This window comes from Chenopodium quinoa, unplaced genomic scaffold (genome assembly GCF_001683475.1).
Source record: "Chenopodium quinoa cultivar QQ74 unplaced genomic scaffold, ASM168347v1, whole genome shotgun sequence".
NCBI lineage: Eukaryota > Viridiplantae > Streptophyta > Magnoliopsida > Caryophyllales > Amaranthaceae > Chenopodium > Chenopodium quinoa.
This window is the reverse complement of record NW_018744128.1, coordinates 1,125,845-1,145,755: the sequence shown is the minus strand read 5'-3', so window position 1 is coordinate 1,145,755 and position 19,911 is coordinate 1,125,845. Positions and strand designations below refer to the sequence as shown.

Here is a 19,911-nt window from a genome sequence, read left to right as displayed (position 1 = left end):
TCTGAGTTTTTTTTATCGATTTTTATTTTTTATTTTCTGGGTTTTAATCAGTTTTTGATTTTTATTTTAATCGATTTTTGGTTTTTTTTTTTCTGGGTTTATTCGATTTCAATTTTTTTCGTTTTCTGGGTTTATTCGAATACTAGGTTTTCAAGTTTTTTTTCGATTTCAATTTTTTTCTACGTTTGAATTTTCGGGATTAAATTTCTGGGTTTGAATTTTTGGGATTAAATTTCTGGGTTGTTTTTTTTTAGGCTTAATTATATTAATCGATTTTTTTTGTTCTAATTGGTGCAGGTATGCTATTTAGATCTGAAATCGAAGAAACAAGTTACAAGAATATTGATTTAGATGTGAATGGGTTTTTTTTTATTTATATTGTAATTTTTTTTAAATTTATATTGTAATTTTTTTTCATACTTATATGTTGTAATCAAACTATTTTATTGATATATATTATAATTTTTTTTTATCATATACTGTAAATATTCGATGATATTTGATTTATGTTTTGATGTGGTTATTAATTTAGTCTATTTAATTTTTAAGTGGATAAAACGATAAAACAAAAAAAAAAATTAAATAAAAATTTTGGGGCACTTTTGGCACCGGTTAACCGGTGCCAAAAACAAGGATTTTTTTTTTTGCCATTTTTAGCACCGGTTCAAACCGGTGCCTTAGGCCGGGTTTGAACCGGTGCCAAATTCATATTTCACGTAGTGGTGCTAGGTGCAGGCAAAGCACCCTGCTGTCCCGAGTAAGTAGCAGCAGCAGAGGATGGAGCACGGCCCTTCCTACCATACTTCTCCAGCCACCAGTCAGGGTAGCTATGGAGTACAAAACAACCCACGTTGTCATGACCAGGCCGCTTGCAATGAGTACAATAAAGTTTCGATTTGTCCACTCGATTGAAATTATCTACGGTCCGAGGGCAGAGCAAACACACGAACATCTTCACGTGTCATAGAGGTATGAGATTGAGCAATACTCCTAGAGCGCTCCTCTTGAAGGAGTGCTTGATAAGCACGATCAATAGTTGCGGGGGGATGTTGAGAGAGAAGGTTTGTGCGAACCGTAGAATACTTGCTATCATCAATCTCGACCAGAATTTGATGCAATATCTCCTCCTCCCCGTCCTTCTCGTATGCAGCAGCACCATCACATGAACAAGAGCCGCACTTGCAGCTATGTGGGGGTTTAAGGCGTAAAAGGTCATCAAAATAACCCATTAATTGGGTGTAATAATCCTCAACAGTCATGGTGGGAAATTGCTTGCAATTTGTGACTGTTGCCCTCAATTGTTGCAAGCGAGGACCACTTGCCTCACAGTAGCGTTTGTCTAGGTATTCCCACAGCCGTTTGGCTTCTTCAAAATATTGGATAGATGCAGCAATTTTCGGCTCAATAGCCCTCAAAATCCAAGACACCAACATTGAGTTTACCGTATCCCAATCGAGCATCTTCTTTTTCTCTGTGGGTTTGGAGATAGTGCCATCGACAAACCCGAATTTCCGCCTAGATTTCAAGGACAAAGACATAGCCTTTGACCATGGTAGATAGTTCTCACCCTTCAAGATTACGTGAGAAATTAGGTTTCCGGGTTGATCACCCGATCCAAGGTAAAAAGGGGATGAAGGATCGATTTTGTTCTCGTCCACCATTGTCGATTATCAATAGAGAAGATTAGAGTTTAGAGTTTTAGAGATTAGTGATTAGAGTTGTAGAGATTAGAGAAAAAAAAATTAGAGTTTTAGGGTTTAAATTGATTTTGGCTCCGATACCATGTCAAACTTTAGAGAACAAGTTTAGTGTAAATGTTTTCTGTGTGTTGTATTACGATATTCACAAGATATATATAAAACCTAGGAGAAGAGAATAGAGCTTAACATCGGCCCATTAGCTAAATACAATACAAGGTCTAACAAGAGGGGAAATTCATAAAAAAAAGCAACCTCTCCTATAAAACCTCTGGTACCATAAGCACCTAAACACAATTATTTATTTTTTTAAAAAAAGTGGTAGTTAATATATTGCTTGCTTAAAAGAGATGTAAATTACAATAAAACTTCATAAAATTCCATCTTCCATAGAGCACAAACAAAACAATATTCAATGGAACATATACATCTATCGCTTTAACTTAAATTCGATTAAGTACCAAAACTTTAAAATTGGATTAGAAGGGAAAGAAGAAGCCTCATGGGCATGAAGTTGTAAACCACCAGCATCTCTGCAAAATTTTCATGCTTTCTCCACTGATAAATATAGATAGGACACAGCAGATCATATCAGATATCACCTTGAAGATCCTCTTGCACTCAATGCTTTTACCGAGGAATCTCTGCAAAATTATGAAGCCTTGTGTAGACACCCATTTGTGTCTCCCCAAAACCAAACCCAGTGATGAGTACCCTTCACGTCGAATCATAATCGAATGAAACGAAAGTGTGGAAAGGTCTAGTGTTGCGGAAAGTTTTAATTTCTTTTCTCTTCTCTCTATTTTTGAAAACTTATTTTAAGAAAACAGTCAATCCAGTTTGGTTGGTCCATGATATGGGTCCAATAGTAGTGTAGTTGGATGGGGCTTGCAAAGACCTTTCCAACGATATATTATAAGCCCAATTCCGATGAATATTGAGGAAGTTATGGCCAATTTACCAAATTGGGCCCGGTTTGAGCTTTATATACGACCCAATGATCTTGGGGAGGGCCTAATATGATTTATCATTCCTAATGAAATTAGGAATGGTTTTAGTCTTCTAGAATCTTCTAGAAGGTTCTTTTCATTCCTAATTCAATTAAATTGACTTTTGTTGACTTTTCAGAGTTTTAATCAAAATCAAATAGCATTTTTGAGGAAATTATATTATTTTATCCTCCAGTACGGTAAACTTATCGGATTTTCGAAAACGCGTTGGTATCAGGCTTGACGCCAAACCCCAGGCCTTGGCGCTAGCTAGCCAGGGTTGGCGCCAGCCCTGTTTTCTGAGCGTTAGACTCTGTTTTGTTAATTTATCTTTTTTGGCTGATTTTCTCTATAAGTATCGTATTAAAAACTCCGTTTTGAGAAATTATTTTACATCCATCATTCATCAACAATCATTAATTCTTTAGCATTCTCTAAAATCAGTCATTTCTCTAAAACATTCAATTCTTTCTTTCAAACTTTGCTTTTTCATACAAAATTCCGCATTCACAAGATCTAGAAACACCTAGCCATATTCGAATTTGCCTTCGCCTTAGACGTGAAAGGTTTTAATTTCTGAGGGTTTGGTCCCAAATCTCTCTTTCAATTATTTAATTTAATTGTTTTGTTTATTATTTTCCTTGAAGTTACTAACGTGTGTATTTTGTTATTAGAAAGAGGTACGAGGCATCAAAGTAAGTACTTTATAGTTTTAATTGATATTATGATGTAGATATCATGTTTATATTGTTATTATGATATTCCTAGTATCATGCCTAGGGTATTGTTAATATTAAATATGATTGTTACGATGCTTTTTATGTTCTTCCTAATATTTGTGATTGTTAGTATCATGTTAGGGTTAAAGATTTGATTTTTATTGCTTAGTGACATGCTAGGGTTTGTTATTAATCTTGTTAGTATCATGCCTAGGATCTTGCTATTTTTATTATGCTTTAATATTAACATGAATATGATTATGATTATGTTTATTATTATTTTGATGATGATTATTCATGATTATTATTATAATTATTATGATTATTATTATGTTGCTTGATGATTTATTGTTGTTGCTTGATCAAGCCTTTATTGCATGCTTAAAGGGAATTATGTACTTGTACTCACGCTTAATAAGATATTTAATAATCTTGTTGAGGGTTAATGTGATTATAATTTCAAGTGATCGCCAATAATGGTTTATTTGTGCATTAAATTCAACCAACATAGATAAACAGGTTTAGGGTTAATCCTATTGATTGCATGTTAATCAGAAAGCGCACATGAATACGATCAGAATAAAGTAGAGGCCTATTATTAGGGCAGGTTCAATCTCTTTTAGGTTGGATTTGTACCTTCATCCCCGAACCCTTATTTGGTTCATGACCTTATGGAGTTGACGATCTCTTGGATCATTAAGGGGTGTAACCTTCACCTCGTGAATGGTTTACAAGTTCCTAAACAACTTGTTGGCGACTCTTTTGCTCTATCTTCTTCCCTTTTGGACGCCATCGTACTTTAGTGTATGATCACAGTGGGGTTCGAGCTAGTGGGATTTTTAAGTCTTGAAATTATTCCTTACAGTATTTTGGCGACTCCACTAGGGAGGATTTCTATTTTAATTCCTGAATTTGTTTCGGCAATGATTTAGAATGAGTGGATGAGACTCGAAAAGTTCTAAGTATTTCATGTGCGTAATTTTGATTAACATTATTGTCATATGCATAAAAAAGATCTCATTGGAAAGACCATCCGTAATGAGTTAAAAACATAGGGTTTTACACGTAGGAAATTTGAGGAATGTCTTTCACAACTAGGACCGAAATAACACCGCGCCAAACTGGAAAATTTTATCGAGCACAGAAAGCTGCTGAGGCATGTGGTAAGTAGCGTCAGGGGCCAGAGCTTGGCGCCAGAATTTTAGCCGTAGCGCCAGACGCCAGTATTGGCGCCAGTCTCTGATTGCTGGCGCCAATTTCCCCCTATACCGAGCCAGAAATATGCGTTCTAATTTCGACCGGTTTTTCGTATTGTTTGCTCGATCCTACTTCCTGATTGAATTTTTTTTTCTCACTTTTCTGAAACCCATATGTGTTCTACATATGGACATAACCCTCTGGGAATTCATGCTCCATCTACCCGATTGAACGCTCCGTGCAACAAAGGGTACATCCGAGATGTTGAATTCACCAAACCATGGAAGCGAGTTTTTTCTAAAGCTTGCGGTGTCCCATCCACTCGCGCCAACCCTTCACGGTTAGGCTTCCGCGCGGTGCATCCGGATAATTAACCATGGACCCTCTATTGACTAAACCATATCCCGAACTTTAGAGAACTAGAGCCATGGTTAGGTTGCGAACTCATTGCATCATATTGTGCCTACTTGACTAATTGTGCATTATTTGTTGTGCATATATATTCTATGTTTCTCTTAACCGTTTGTTGACTTGTGTTAAGACTAAATAAATAAATTAATGACTTAAAGAACTTTGCCTAATTAATTAATTAGAGTCAATAAAGTCTAATATTTTAATCGGAATTGACCTAGTACGACTTTAGGCATACCCTAGTTGACTAATAACACTGAAAACAGTCCCAGATTGAAGCTCCACTATTGGCGCCAAGGTTTGAGCTGTAGCGCCACACTATTGGCGTGTCTGGTCTGAGCTGTAGAGTCAATAAATTCTAATATTTTAATCTGTGATGTCAGTGAGTCATGGATCAAACCAAATTATTAGCTTAGCATAGTTTTTTTTGCCAGAAGATGCTTTTGAACAGCCATCCCCCCTCCCTCTTTCTTCAGAACCTCCATACTCATTGTACAAGGAAGTGTTATTGTATTGATACCTTTCAATTTGATGCAAAATGATAAATAAGTGGAGGTTTTGGAACAAAACCAAGGGTATCTATGTTCATTTGGACAGAAGCAGCTTGATTAAGTGGTTTTTAGATTCATTTGGACAGAAGCAGCTTGAAATAATGTATACATTCCCATTTTTTTAAATGACATCCCAGATTCCCAGTGGCTTTAGCTACTCATGATAGCAGAGCACAATATCTATGTTCTGTTCATGTTTCATACATGATTATAAAAGTCAAATACTGATTATCAGTTTCTGATAATTTATTGTAGTAAGGGTGTGCATGAATGCATAAAATTGCATGGTCTCCTACAGTTAATCACACCCCTTTATTCTAGGATCATAAACGGTTAGTATCCATTTATTGTAGATTTATGCCAATTAACTGTAGAGAATAATAAGGATGCCCTGAAATCCAAACATATGTAATGTCATAAACTGCCACTTTAAAATATGATATAAGTTAGTTAATAAATCAGAAACCTAAACAATTAACTACGAATTCATGCAATTATGCAAGCAAAAGCTATAAAAATGGAGAAACAGATAGAATCTTATAATAAGTGAAATTAAAGATAACAAGATTTTATTAATCTGTAAGGGTTTCCATGGTTATATTTCATATTTTCTCTTCTTACTCAAACTTGCCAGCTAAATTATAACACGAACAATGCTTGGATTGACTATTGATTTTGGATTGTACATATATACGTAGTATATTGATATAACATATAATGTCATATCTTGCACCCTATAAGACCAACATGATCCTAAGTAACAGCTACGCACGAGTGGAAATGAACCAAGAATAAAGGAGAGTGCCTGACTATAGGAGACCATGCAATTTCATGTATTCATGCACACCCTTACTACAATATATTCTGAAGCTCTCCAGCAGACATATGGAATATAAACAGCTAATAAGCTATGCACTCATAAGTCAATTCAACGTGTATCTTCACATGGAGCCATTCTGATAATCAACCTTCAATTAATCATAATCTCTCTAATTGAAAAATAATTGTATTTATAATTCCATTTTTATTAATATTTCCTCAAAGAGAAACTTTTTTTACCTTTGGATTTCACTTTAGAAACAAAGAATTACTTACGGAGTATAATACAGTAATTGACTTTTATAATCATGTATCTTGTACTGTTAAAAGTTTAATTTATGATTTTGTATTTTCACAATGTAGGAGAAAGATCTTGAAAAGCAAGGAATACATGTCTCAAACGTGCCTCGACATTTGACTTGGATTAAAGCTCATTCTCACGTCAAGAATGGAATTCTGACCGTTGACAATCCTGCTGATAAAGAAATCCATGATGCAATAGTAAGTTAGCAACAATCTGATGCAATTTCTTGTTTTTTTGGTAACCACCTGCATGTAATATAAGTTCTTTACTTTACGGCTAAAAATAGATACTAACCGTTTATAATCTTGGGCTCGTTTTACAGATTAGATTGGAGGCCCAAGTACAAAAAGGTGAAATAGTTGCTACAGGTCGAGATGATATCTTGTCAAGAGCTTTAAACAAACCAGAGCATGGAGGTTTTGTTAGGGTTGTTGGATCAGGCATAACTAACAAGGAGTACTTTGGATACAACAAACCAACCGCACCAAGCGAATTACATGCTAGAATGAATGCGATGAACTCAAGGATGGCAACAATGAGCAAGCAGCAAAACTTTATAATTTCCTTCATGATGTCATGCTTAACCCAAGAGCAATTAGGAGCATTCATGGGTGGTGGTGTTCAGCAAGGTGTTTTTGGTGGCGATCTTGCAAATTCAGGTGGGCTGCTTGGTGGGGAAGCAGGAGGTTCGGGTGGTTTCCTTGGTGCTTTTGGGAACCATTTTGGTTCTGGTGACATGAGTGGTTCTAGTAGCCAAGGGGCAGCTGGAAATGGGTTGGATGTTGCTCATTTAGACAACTCATTTGGTAATGGTGTCCCTCTCACACAACTCTTGATGGGAGGTATGGAAAGGCACGGCGTTGAAGGGCTTCACATTGGACATGATTCACCTATGGATAAATCTCACAAACAAGCCTATACTGAGCAAAGAATTGCGACAAACTCAGAACCTCAGTACACAAAAAGCCCAATCGTGGTCCATCCTCAACTTCAGAACCTCGAGACAGCGGCAGAGGTAGAGGCATACCATGTTCCTTGGCCTGAGGTGAACCATATGAATGCAGTTGAGCATACTCCAATTCCCCCACATCAAAGTCAAGTTGTGAATACCAACAACAACTACACATTTCCTGAGGTAAAGCCTTCTGAATTATGGTCTTTGTTTTCAAGTCTCATATAATGCGAAGGTCATTTAAGCGAGATTTCATGTTTGATATCTGGTTGAGCCTTTTGTTTTCAGGGATGGAGTGATTGCCGCTTGGCAATTGAGGGAAGCGACAAAGAGCTACAGATTGTTGCTAACGGAAAAGTTTACATAGAAAACAACACGGAAGTTCTTGGTAATCATACCATATCGTTGCCCCATGGTCATCGTCGAGTAACCATTACAGAAGATTTAATGCCTTCTGCTCCCTTGTCGTGTCCCAATGATGAATTGATCTTTGTTTGTCAAGGTAAGAAGTCTTTCACAGCTTGGCCAAATCATTTGATACTCCCCCCACAGGTAAAGGAGCAAATCTGCATTCTTTTGCTACTATGTTGTTTCTACTATGCTCTTGCTACTGCTTCTGCATTCTGCATTCCAGTTATCATAGAATCTGCCCTAGAGTCCTTGAAATGCTCCCTGCTGCTCCTGCAATATGCATTCTGCATTCTGCTCCTGCATTTTTCTCCTGCATTCTGCATTTTTCTCCTGCATTTTGCATTTTTTCTTTTTTAGTTTTAATAGTAATTTATAGCTTTTGCTTTTACTTAGGTAAAAGAGGCCAAAAGAAAGCATCATTTTGTATTGGATATCTTCTTTCCTTACTTATAATAATAATTAATAGCTTTTGATTTGTTTTGCAACTTTCTAGGAAAAGCTAGAAAATTACTTAGGCTAAAAGAATATAAACAAGTTCAAATAAAATTATAAAGATAAAATTTAGAATGCATTATGCCTAGAGTAAAGAATATAAGTTTAAGATAGCAACACACCTCCCATAATGTAGCTCCAGCACTGAGTCATCCATCTGATCATGCCCATGAAAAGTAACTGAAGAAGACCTAGCCTGTCAAAGCCTCGACGCTGATAATAATTTAATAATCTTCAGATGGAGTGATACATGTGGAAGTTAGTGGTTGGCTGCTCTGTTTTTTGTCGTTGAGTCTTATTCGATCTTTGAGTTTCTCATTCTTATTTGTTGATTTCTTGTTCAATTTCTATTTGACCTGGGCTTTTATGATCGGCAGGTCTGTAATTTGCCTTTTAGTATTACAAATGTTTAGGTGAGCCAACAAGTGCTAGCTCTTCTTTAGTATTCTGGTTCACAGTGAGAATGTACTGATAAATGTTAATGATTGTCTGTCTTTGTACATATAAAGCTGTCACAGTGAGATGGTACTGATAAATGTTAATGATAAATGGTTCACAGTGAGAAAGTATATCTTGTGATTCTGGTTCACAGTGACAAAGTATAAGTCTGCTGCATCTTTGTACATATAAAGCTGTCACAACAAATTTGTATAATCTGAATTTGGTCATGTACCCTTAAAGTAACTCTCGAGTTCCTGATTCATCTTAATCAAGCTAAACTCTCTTATTTTAAGCTCCTGATTAGTTGTTGATTTACTTTTGTTGCGTTTTTGTCACTTTGGAGTTTGTATAATCTGAAAGATTTGCGTTTTTGTTGATTTACAACTTGGTCCCTTCTTACTTCTTAGCTTCGAGACTCGAGATTCTTATGTGGTTTTTGTCTTCCCTTTTAGATTCATGTGCAAGATTTCTTCTTCTAAAGCTTACATGCGTGTTATTTTTGTGTGAAACCATATTATTAAGGCGGACAAGCAACTAGATAAGGAGTTGAATATGACCACACCATCCCCTCGATCAACATCCTCCCAAGCATCAACCACTCGTACCTATGTTGTTACCGACAAGGATCGTGAGAAGGTAACATCTACTTGGATGCGTGTTATGAGAAAAAAAGCTATGGGAATGCAAAAGACGGGTGATACCATCTCCATAACTATCCCGGAAAGCGTGTTTCTTAACGAAAATGGGTTGGATGTTTCACTTGACTTTGAAGACTTGCTTGATTGGTGTTTCCAAAGGGAGGTCGGACAATCGCAAATGAAGGTCTTCATGAAGTAAGTTTCCATATAATATAGGTTCTAATTTTATTATTGTTTTTTTTGGCCCATTAACTAATATTCATATGACTTTTCATGGGAAAAGACACCTAAAAGAACGTTATCAAAAAGAAGGTGTCTCGGGAATGTATGGGTTCTGTGACTGTAATGTTCTTTCACCATTGACACCGACAACGGATGAGCAAGTTCGATCTGACTACTTAGCCCATGTTTTTGGAACCAATGAGGGGAAAAATGTTAATCAATTATTCTTTGCTCCTTATAATGACAAGTAAGTGTAGTTTCTTTTTATTTTTTTTTATAGATCTGAGTTATGTTAAATCCTCAAATTTTAATTAATCCCATTACTATGTATTTATTTTACAATATGTCTAGTCTGCATTGGACGTTAGCGGTGATTAGTCCATGGAATGGGTTGGTGTATTGGTTAGATCCACTTGGAGCAGAAAACGAAATCAACTCATTTGCACAAAAAATCATCAATGAGTATGTACTACTAAAATATTCACTTGGTTAACTTCTTGTGTTTATCTTATTGTCTAATCAAAATTAATGAAACCGTGCCATCTTGAAATGATTTTGTAGGGGAATAGTTAAATTCAGCATGAAGCATCGAAAAGATATCAAGAAAATAAAAAAGAATCCAAAAATAGGGTGGAAGCAACCACGTGTAAGTCATTATTATTTTTAGCATATTTCATACCTAGTAGTGTAAAATCAGATCCTAAACTGTGCTAATGGTTATTTTTTTGTATCAGTGTCCTCTACAATCTGCATACACAAAGCATTGTGGTTACTTTGTATGTCGCTATATGCTGGACATTATACAGAACAGAGTATTATGGATTTCTGAGCAGGTATATTCAACATACATGTCATTTAAACTTGGTATTTTATTTATGCATGCATATGTTAACCCCTCTGTCTCCTCCCCCCTCTTGCATTTCCTTTGGTATTGAAGATTACTCCCATCTTGATAATTGGACTGTGTTCAGAACTTGAATTGCTTGCTTTATTGATGGCCTGTGATTACCATTGTTTGATCACCTTTGTCCAGTCAATCAAACCCATTTATAGTTTATAACTGTCAATATTTGGAGAATGACCATGTAAAATAGGAACTGCTGATTATAATGAAGGCAGAGTAGGTTACATTGAACTTTCAAGTACTAAGAAGTTTTTTTTTTTTTTTTGAGGAAAAAGTACTAGGAAGTTTTTTAGTACGCACCTGTAAGCTAACTACTGATGGGTATATTGAACTTCATAATGCTTGGATTGTGTATAATGATCACCAGTTTTTGCTTGTTGGGTTAGTAGCTTTAATTACCTGACTGAAGATAGTGGCTTTAGCTGTTTGCTGGAATTACATGATAAGAATAATGTGGTTAAGATAATCACCTCTAAACTCAACAAACGGAGATCGAATCGCCGATAACAGCACCTTCATCACACAAAACTGAACCAGCTCATCTCCCAAACCACAACACTTACAAACGGATTCAATCAGCAGAAAAACCAGCAAATTGTTGTTGCCATCGGAAGAACGATCGAGCTCATAATCCCTTTCCTTGATGTGTTCCTTCCATAAGATAATCACCTCTGTATTCTGGATTTAAGTAAGAAAGTAGGCAAAGTAGCTCTTTAGCTCAATTGTAAATGCATGTAATCTAATTTGTTGTTATTTCATAACTTTTATGGTAATTATATATCTTCTTTACTCATTTACTAATGGCATATGTTGTAGATTTTTCCCAAAGATCCTTGCACATATTCTTCAGAAGAAATTGACGAGATTAGAGACTTATGGATTCAATATGTTCTTGATCATGAGGAGCCGGAAGAACCTTAGTGATTGGTAATTACAACATGATTACTGTTAGTCTTGATACTTGAAAAATCTCTACATTTTGTATTTTGATACATTACATTGGCAATTAGCTATTACTGTGTACATATATTAGTACTGTGTTGGATATATATAGTTTGATGCATATATATATATATATATATATATATATATATATATATTTTGAATGCTATTTGTATACAATATATTAGCAGGTTCAAGGATTATTTTTGGTGCAATTTAATAATATTGAGCAGGATATATATATATATATATATATATATATATATATATATATATATATATATATATATATATATATATATATATATATATATATATACACGATTATTTTTGGTGATTACAGGTTGGAAGAAAAAAAAAAAACTGGAATCATTTGGCGCAAAAATTTAATGCAGCATGCAGGTAGCTAGGATTTAAAAATTTGATTATTCGAAAGAAAAAACGGTTATCATACATGCATGGTCTATAAACAAACGTTGTATATTCTTTTTAAAAAAAGAGAGACCGCCTAACTAAGAAAATGGTCTTAGTTATTTCAAAAACTGAGACCGCCTAAGTTAAAAAAGCGGTCTTAGTTTGGTATACAAGAGACCGCTTTTCTCACAAAAACGGTCTCTTATCCTTCTACAATTTCAAAATATCAACCACCCAAAGAGACCGTTTTTCTTAGATAATAGGTCTCTGGCATAGCAACATAAGACCGCCTCTTTACAAGCGGTCTCTTAGCCAAAGAGACCACTGAGCTAGAGACCGCCTCTAAAGCAGTCTCTTTGGCCTTTTTCAACTGGTCTCTTTGGCCTTTTTTGTAGTAGTGTATTATGGTAGTCGCAAATAGTAGTTGCAATTTTTTTTATTTGCAACTAAATATTAGGGTAGTCACGAATATGAGTCGTAAATTAGCGACCGCATTGCAACTAATGTAAAATTAGTTGCAAAATTTGCGACTACTAGTCTTTTTCAGTTGCAAAAATATTTTTTTTGCGACTGAAAATTAGGGTAGTTTTAAATATGAGTCGCAAATTTGCGACCCCATAGCAACTACAACAAAATCAGCCGCAAAATTTGCAACTACCCGTCCTTTTCAGTTGCAAAAATATTTTTTGCGACTGAATATTAGGATAGTTGCAAATATCAGTCGCTAAATCGGCTTTTTCTTGTAGTGAGTAATCCTTTAAGAGTTTATATTACAATAAGACTGTCTCTAGATTTACACTCTAAGGAGTATTACAAAGTAGGAATAGTGGATTAGTAAAGAAGGTAAATAATACAAGGATGTGTAGATGTAGGAAGGCTTGTGCATGGTATGGTTTCTTGTGTTGTGTTGTATTTAATGATTGAATGCCCATGACCTATATTTATAGATGTGGATGGTGTTTGGATGAAATGACCGGAATATTCTAGAAATTCCTCCATCATTCTTGTATCCATAATGTTTTAGAAAATTCACAAACCATGTATTATATTCAAGCTAATAGCTTTCTATGTCAATAATTCTCTAGAACATTCAAATAGGATATTATTCTAGAGAAATAAAGAGCAAATAATGACCTTGCTTGATTATTCCGGAAGCTTCTTGAATATGCACAATACTCCACCAAAGTAATGGGCTTATAAATTTGAGTCATACCCAACAAACTATAATCTATTAATGTAAGATTGTGACACTTTTACTCTTTTTCCCGCATAATTGTCAAGTCTCAAGAGATCCATCGAGTGCAGATTACGCCTTACTTAACTCCTTTCCCTTTTTTAGAAGATCATGTAACAAAGCAAAAGGTCTCTTGCATAAACTCTTATTCAAAATAATATTTCAAGGCCTTCCATCTCATAAACATATACTAACTTATCTAGACCTTAAAATTACATCTTCTATTCCTAGCTATTCTCGTGAACAAAGAAACCACCCGATTGTGGAAAATATCTAAAAAGACGAAGAATGAGAAGTTGAGCTCAATTATTCATCACACGATTCCCTTTTTCATCGCCCTTTTGTGCATTTTACAAAGCCAAAAAGATAGTTTTAAACAATCCTTCTTTCTATAACATGATAACATCCACAATAATGAATCAAACTCATCCCCATATCCTGCCAAACTAAATCAATCTAAAAATAAAAAATAAAAAATAAAAATAAACTGACATAGTTAAATAATACAGTGACAAGAATGCTTACATAAAGAACGTTATACAAAGATGAATGTCCCTATAAAATTGCTTCCACTACATTATCTAAGGGCCCATTCTCATTGACTGAACTCAGCTGAACTGAACTTGTAGACACCCATTTGTATCTCCCCAAAACCAAACCCAGTGATGAGTACCTTTCACGTCGAATCATAATCGAATGAAGCGAAAGTGTGGAAAGTCTAGTGTTGCGGATAGTTTTAATTTCTTTTCTCTTCTCTCTGTTTTTGAAAACTTATTTTAAAAGAAAACAGCCAATCCAGTTTGGTTGGTCCATGATATGGGTCCAATAGTAGTGTAGTTGGATAGGGCTTGCCAAGACCTTTCCAACGATATATTATAAGCCCAATTCCGATGAATATTGAGGAAGTTATGGCCAATTTACTAAACTGGACCCGGTTTGAGCCTTATGTGCGGCCCAATTATCTAGGGGAGGACCTAATATGATTTATCATTCCTAATGCAATTAGGAATGGTTTTAGGCTTCTAGATTCTTCTAGAAGGTTCTTTTCATTCCTAATTCAATTAGCATTGATAAATTGACTTTTGTTGACTTTTCAGAGTTTTAATTAAAATCAAAAAGCATTTTCGAGGAAAAGATACGATTTTATCCTCCAGTACGGCAAACTTATCTGATTTTCGAAAACGCGTCAAAAACAGGCCTGGCGCCTAACTCCAGGCTTTGGCGCCTAGAACCAGGCCTAGCGCCAATTAGTTGGTGCTGGCGCCAGCTCTGTTTTAGGTGCGCCAACTCTATTTTGCGTGCGCCAGACTCTCTTTTGTTAATTTTATCTTTTTGGCTGATTTTCTCTATAAATAACGTATTAAAACTCAGTTTTCGATAACCAGATTTCATCAATTCTTATTTCAATTCACCAATTCTCATCAACAATCAGTTTTAATTAATATTCACCTACAATCAGTTTTCAATTCTCTCTCATTCTCTCTTAATCATTCATTCATCTCTTTCTTTCTCTTTTTTCTAAAAATTGTTTTTTACATACAAAATTCCGCATTCATTAGATCTAGAAACACCTAGCCATATTTGAAGTTGCCTTCGCCCTAGACGTGAAAGGTTTAATTTCTGAGGGTTTGGTCCCAAATCTCTCTTTCAATTATTTAATTTAATTGTTGATTATTATTTTCCTTGAAGTTACTAACGCGTGTATTTTGTTATTAGAAAGAGGTACGAGGCATCAAAGTAAGTGCTTTAATGGTTTTAATTGATATTATGATGTAGAAATCATGTTTAATTGTTATGATATTCCTAGTATCATGTTTAGGGAAAAGGTTATAATATCAAATATGTTTATTATGATTGTTGCGATGCTTCCTATGCTCTTCCTAATATTTATGATTGTTAGTATCATGTTAGGGTTAAAGATTTGATTTTTATTGCTTAGTGACATGCTAGGGTTTGTTATTAATCTTGTTAGTATCATGCCTAGGATCTTGCTATTATTATGCTTTAATATTAACATGAACATGATTATGATTATAATTGTTATAATTTATGATGATTATGAATATTATTATTATTTTGATGATGATTATTTTATTTATGATTATTATTATTATTGTTTTGATTATGATTATAATTTTATAATGATGATTATTATTTATGATGATTATAATTAATTTATTGTGTTGCTTGATGATATTTATTGTTATTGCTTGATCACGCCTTTTTATGCATTTTTAAAGGGAATTGGTATTTGTAATAATGCTTAATAAGATAATTAATAATCTTGTTTAGGGTTAATTGTGGTTATAATTTCAAGTGATCGCTAATAATAGTTTATTTGTGCATTTATATTCAATCAACATAGATAAACAGGTTTAGGGTTAATCCTATTGATTGCATGTTAATCAAAAAGCGCACATGAATACGATCAGAATAAAGTAGAGGCCTATTATTAGGGCAGGTTCAATCCCTTTTAGGTTGGATTTGTACCTTCATCCCCGAACCCTTATTTGGTTCTAGACCTTATGGAGTTGACGATCTCTTGGATCGTTAAGGGGTGTAACCTTCACCCTGTGAACGGTTTACAAGTTCCTAAAACTTGTTGACGACTCTTTTGCTCTATCTTCTTTCCCTTTGGACGCCACCGTACTTTAGTGTATGATCACAGTGGGGTTCAAGCTAGGGGTTAGCGCTTGAAATTTATTCCCCACAGAACTGAATTGAAATGAATATTTTATAAGAGTAGGAAATTAGGAGCTGAGCTGAACTGAACTTAACTGAAATGAATATTTTATAAGAGAAGGAAATTAGGAGCTGAGCTGAGCTGAACAGAACTGAACTAAGCTGAACTCAACTGAGCTGAACTGAACTGAATTGAATTGAATTTCAACGTAAGAGAACAGGCCCTAAGTCTTCACTTTATAACAACTTCATCAACAAGGCAAGATTTTACATCAACTAAGCTACAGCGCAAATGATTTTTTTGCTCAATTATGCCAACAAATCCAAAACACTTCTTTAATTAAATACTACACAAAGGGAGAAAGACGTGTTTAACTTCTTGCCTAAATCCTTTAATCATTGACCAATGCGAAACCAGATCACCTTGCACTATTCTATTTCCCCAATTCAATTACTTGTACAATAATTCTCATCTCAAAACTTAGAAATTAACTTTAAATTCCACTAACAATTCTAAAACCCATCAAATTTGATTTCCTTCTCTCCACACCTATTAATCCCAATCAATCTCATCCAAGTTCTCATACTATAGATTTCGCAAGTTACCCTAACAAAAATTAAAACTCTACTTCAAATATATCGGAAAAATTAAAAGTACAAACACGAATTCGAATCAATTACATTACAAACCCCTTAAAAAATCTCTACTTCTATTACAAAAATTAGGGTTTAGCAATACATAAAATTAAAATACAAACTTAAAGAGCAGAAAACTTACACAAGAATTGTAAGAACGAACGACGTTGAAGATGAAGAAGACGATGAATCTGAAGAGATCATCGCGGGAAAAAAATGTTGCCGCCATAGATAGTCTAGTGTTTAGTCATCCGTGTTCTTCGCTCTCTCTCGAATATGGGCCGGTCATATTCAGTGTCGGGCCTTAAAAATCTGGCCCAACCCATATGGCTAATTTCGTTGGGTAGGAGGACAAAAATATAGAGGATTGCTAAATGTTGCCCTATGTAATTAGGACGTTGACATACTTTGAACAAGCTTAACAAACTTTCACACTTCTCTTAGCCTTTTTTTTTTTTAACTTCAAAGAATAAAATATACTCAATTTGTATTTTTTTTTTAAATAAATCACTTTGAGGTTTTGCACAATTTATATGTTACTTGTGATTTAATTATTTTACTACTGTATATGTAGTGGTTTATAAGTATGGTCATGTAATATATTGCTAGATTTGTTACAATGTTTACTTTCGTAATATAATTTTTTTATTAATATCTAACTAAAAATATTAATGGTCAAAGTTGTGTCTCGACAAGTGAGAAAACTCAAGTGATGCATTTTAAAATAAAAATAAAGGGAGTAGAAGTCTATCATTTTGACCAATATTAATTGTTTGTTTTTAGTTCTAAAACTTGTATTACTAATTTATTATCGTTGTCACTATCTTCATTTAAGTTCATACTTTGAAACATTTTTGACGAAATTATAGATTTATAGTTGCAACAAAAAAAAATATTACGGAGTATTTTTATTCAAAAAAAAAGATTTATAGGCATCTTTACTCTAACTTTTAAGTAAGGAACAATTGAGACATTTTTTTTTATAATTTGCACCCGAATTATCTAAAATTTGCTACAATCTAGTACATATGCAAAATAAATTTATAAGCTCTTTAATCCGTTAAAAATGCGAGAAAATTATTGTTTTGCAATTTTTGAAGTATGATACGACGCACTATGTGAAAAAGGGGTTAAGGTTTCAATGTTCTCAACTCAAGCTTCTTATTAATGGAAGTGTTTGGACTTTGGTCCTAGGAAGATTGAAATAGAGGTTTAAACCTAAAAAGTTTTTGTAAAAGTGGATTGAGAAACCTTTTGGAAGTTATTGATGAAATGACTATTTTCAACTTGACTACCAAAAATTCTAAAGAAATTCCCAATCTACATATTTATGTCAATACTAGATGAAGCCCGTGCGATGCACGGTTTGTTTGAATTTTTTAAAATAATATTTTTACATATATATTTATGTGCTAAAAATTGTTAAATGTTTAGATAAAATTCCTGATATTAAAAGATAATATTTTATATTTAATTAATTTAAACTGGATTATCTAATTCACCAATTTTGCTTACGTGTTAGTTAAATTATTTAATTCTAAAAGAAATTAATAATCTCATATTTAATTGGCTACCACTAAAATTTATTATCCTATGTGGCGCGCTGAAAAAATTAAATCCTACGTACCTCTCTAAAAACTCGGGAAAAAACTTCCCTTTATACATACATATATATATATATATATATATATATATATAAAAGATTGTTATTGGTTATTTTAACCTAAAAGCACAATAAATAATAACAATTAGTTATTTACAAACATTTTTTAAAAAAATAATAGTTAATGCAAGTAATAAATCAAACCAGTCAATTCAATCTGCTAAAATTAACGGCTAACGGCTGGTCACAGCTTATATTAAAAACATGAATTGCAATTGGTTTTGTTAAAGTTAGAATTTTGGAATTGAATTTTCCAAGTGGAAATAAATGAAAGCAATACACAAAAAGTTAATAATGTATTTTATGCAATTAAAATTACAAGTGGGTATGCTTCAAAAAAAAAATTACAAGTGGGTAAAAAAGATTAAAAGAGGCAAAAATCTTTTTAGTTTTATAGAATTCTCATGGTCCCCAAATCATGACACCTCCTTATAAAACTTGACATTGTCACATCAAATAATGTCCTAGCTAGCTAATGGCTATAGACCCACATGAAGCACACAAACTTCCTTTGCAAAAACTACTTTTTCCTTTTTTTTTTTTTTTTTTTTTTTTTTTGAAACAACTACTTTTTCTTAGGCATGGGAATTAAGTGAAGTATTTTGATGCGAAGCTTTAATGGATTCTTCACACGAGTGGAAGAAATTGCAAAGACTAATAGAGTGACTCCTAGGGTTACTACTAACTAGCATTTGACTGCTTTTATTTCTTTACCTCTTAAGAACATTTCTTTGTGTTCTTTAGGTTTTTTTTAATGAGTTGTTATTTGATTATATTAGTAAATGCTCCTAGAAAGGCATTGATTGATCTAGTTAACTACTAGCAGACAGAGAAATTCTAAAGATGAAGCAAAGGCTAACGTCTAGGGATCTCTTTATTGTGATTGATAGTTAAGAAAATAACTCGATATAAACTTGCATGCTTATATATGCTTAAGTTTGTTTTATATGGATTTCGATCTACCTTCAATTTATGCGTAACATTGGAGTTTGGACATTTTATAAGAAACTAGCTTTTAAAGCAATTTTTTTGCAAGAAACTACCTTATAAAAAAAATGTTGTAATAAACTACCTTATAAAAGCTAAATGTTGTAAGATACTACCCTTGGTCGGAAAGTGAGAGTTGACTAAATTTTTCCGGCGTTGACCAAGTCATGTGCCGGTCACATGACATTTAATTCATCTTGGGTATTATATGGATAGGCCCGGGGAAAATTAGGGGGAAAAATGGGGAAAGATGAATTAAACGTCATGTGACCGGCACATGACTAGGTTAACGCCGGAAAAATTAAGTCAACTCTCACTTTCCGACCAAGGGTAGTATCTTAAAACATTTAGCTTTTATAAGGTAGTTTTTTACAGCATTTTTTTTATAAGGTAGTTTCTCGCAAAAAAAAATGTTTTAAAAGGCAGTTTCTCACAAAATATCCTTTTATAAATTAACCGAAAAATTAAAAGAGTATGGTCGTTGTATGATTCAGAATGTCATTAATTTGGTTGTAATTTTCATTTTTGCAGATATGAGATTAAACACACACACCAAAAAAAAAAAAAAACGTTAAATGAAGATAAACTATAATTGACTGTCATTGT

At 33.8% G+C, this 19,911-nt stretch overlaps 3 protein-coding genes across 5 annotated transcripts; 2 read left to right on the top strand and 1 right to left on the bottom strand.

Moving 5' to 3' along the window:
* The first annotated feature begins 6,691 nt into the window (after positions 1 to 6,691).
* On the top strand, positions 6,692 to 8,407 carry LOC110692857. The gene is made up of 4 exons (XM_021869938.1): positions 6,692 to 6,700; positions 6,747 to 6,884; positions 7,010 to 7,822; positions 7,928 to 8,407. Exons 1-4 carry the CDS (start codon positions 6,692 to 6,694, stop codon positions 8,405 to 8,407), a joined length of 1,440 nt encoding a protein of 479 aa, XP_021725630.1.
* A 167-nt stretch (positions 8,408 to 8,574) lies between these two features.
* LOC110692732 lies at positions 8,575 to 11,785 on the top strand. Its single transcript, XM_021869775.1, has 6 exons — positions 8,575 to 9,816; positions 9,905 to 10,090; positions 10,195 to 10,305; positions 10,405 to 10,489; positions 10,578 to 10,676; positions 11,564 to 11,785. Exons 1-6 carry the CDS (start codon positions 9,536 to 9,538, stop codon positions 11,666 to 11,668), a joined length of 867 nt encoding a protein of 288 aa, XP_021725467.1. The 5' UTR covers positions 8,575 to 9,535; the 3' UTR covers positions 11,669 to 11,785.
* Positions 10,997 to 17,274, bottom strand: LOC110692733. Of its 3 annotated transcripts, none has more exons than XM_021869778.1 (3): positions 16,798 to 17,274; positions 11,218 to 11,425; positions 10,997 to 11,150 (listed from the first exon to the last, which is right to left on the bottom strand). In XM_021869778.1, exons 1-3 carry the CDS (start codon positions 16,882 to 16,884, stop codon positions 11,143 to 11,145), a joined length of 303 nt encoding a protein of 100 aa, XP_021725470.1. In that variant the 5' UTR covers positions 16,885 to 17,274; the 3' UTR covers positions 10,997 to 11,142. The 3 variants fall into 3 exon arrangements, with proteins under 3 accessions (XP_021725470.1, XP_021725469.1, XP_021725468.1); XM_021869777.1 differs by having other exon boundaries at positions 10,997 to 11,146; positions 16,798 to 17,273; XM_021869776.1 differs by lacking the exon at positions 10,997 to 11,150 and having other exon boundaries at positions 11,159 to 11,425; positions 16,798 to 17,268.
* Between the last annotated feature and the right edge of the window lie 2,637 nt (positions 17,275 to 19,911).

Coding starts and splice junctions, on each gene's coding strand:
- LOC110692857 (XM_021869938.1), top strand. Junction 6,885..7,009: donor AAGAAATCCATGATGCAATA/GTAAGTTAGCAA, acceptor CTCGTTTTACAG/ATTAGATTGGAGGCCCAAGT. Junction 7,823..7,927: donor ACAACTACACATTTCCTGAG/GTAAAGCCTTCT, acceptor TTTTGTTTTCAG/GGATGGAGTGATTGCCGCTT.
- LOC110692732 (XM_021869775.1), top strand. CDS start 9,536: ATGACCACACCATCCCCTCGATCAACATCCTCCCAAGCATCAACCACT. Junction 9,817..9,904: donor CAAATGAAGGTCTTCATGAA/GTAAGTTTCCAT, acceptor TCATGGGAAAAG/ACACCTAAAAGAACGTTATC. Junction 10,490..10,577: donor TAGGGTGGAAGCAACCACGT/GTAAGTCATTAT, acceptor TTTTTGTATCAG/TGTCCTCTACAATCTGCATA.
- LOC110692733 (XM_021869776.1), bottom strand. CDS start 16,884: ATGGCGGCAACATTTTTTTCCCGCGATGATCTCTTCAGATTCATCGTC. Junction 11,426..16,797: donor TTCGTTCTTACAATTCTTGT/GTAAGTTTTCTG, acceptor ACTTAAATCCAG/AATACAGAGGTGATTATCTT.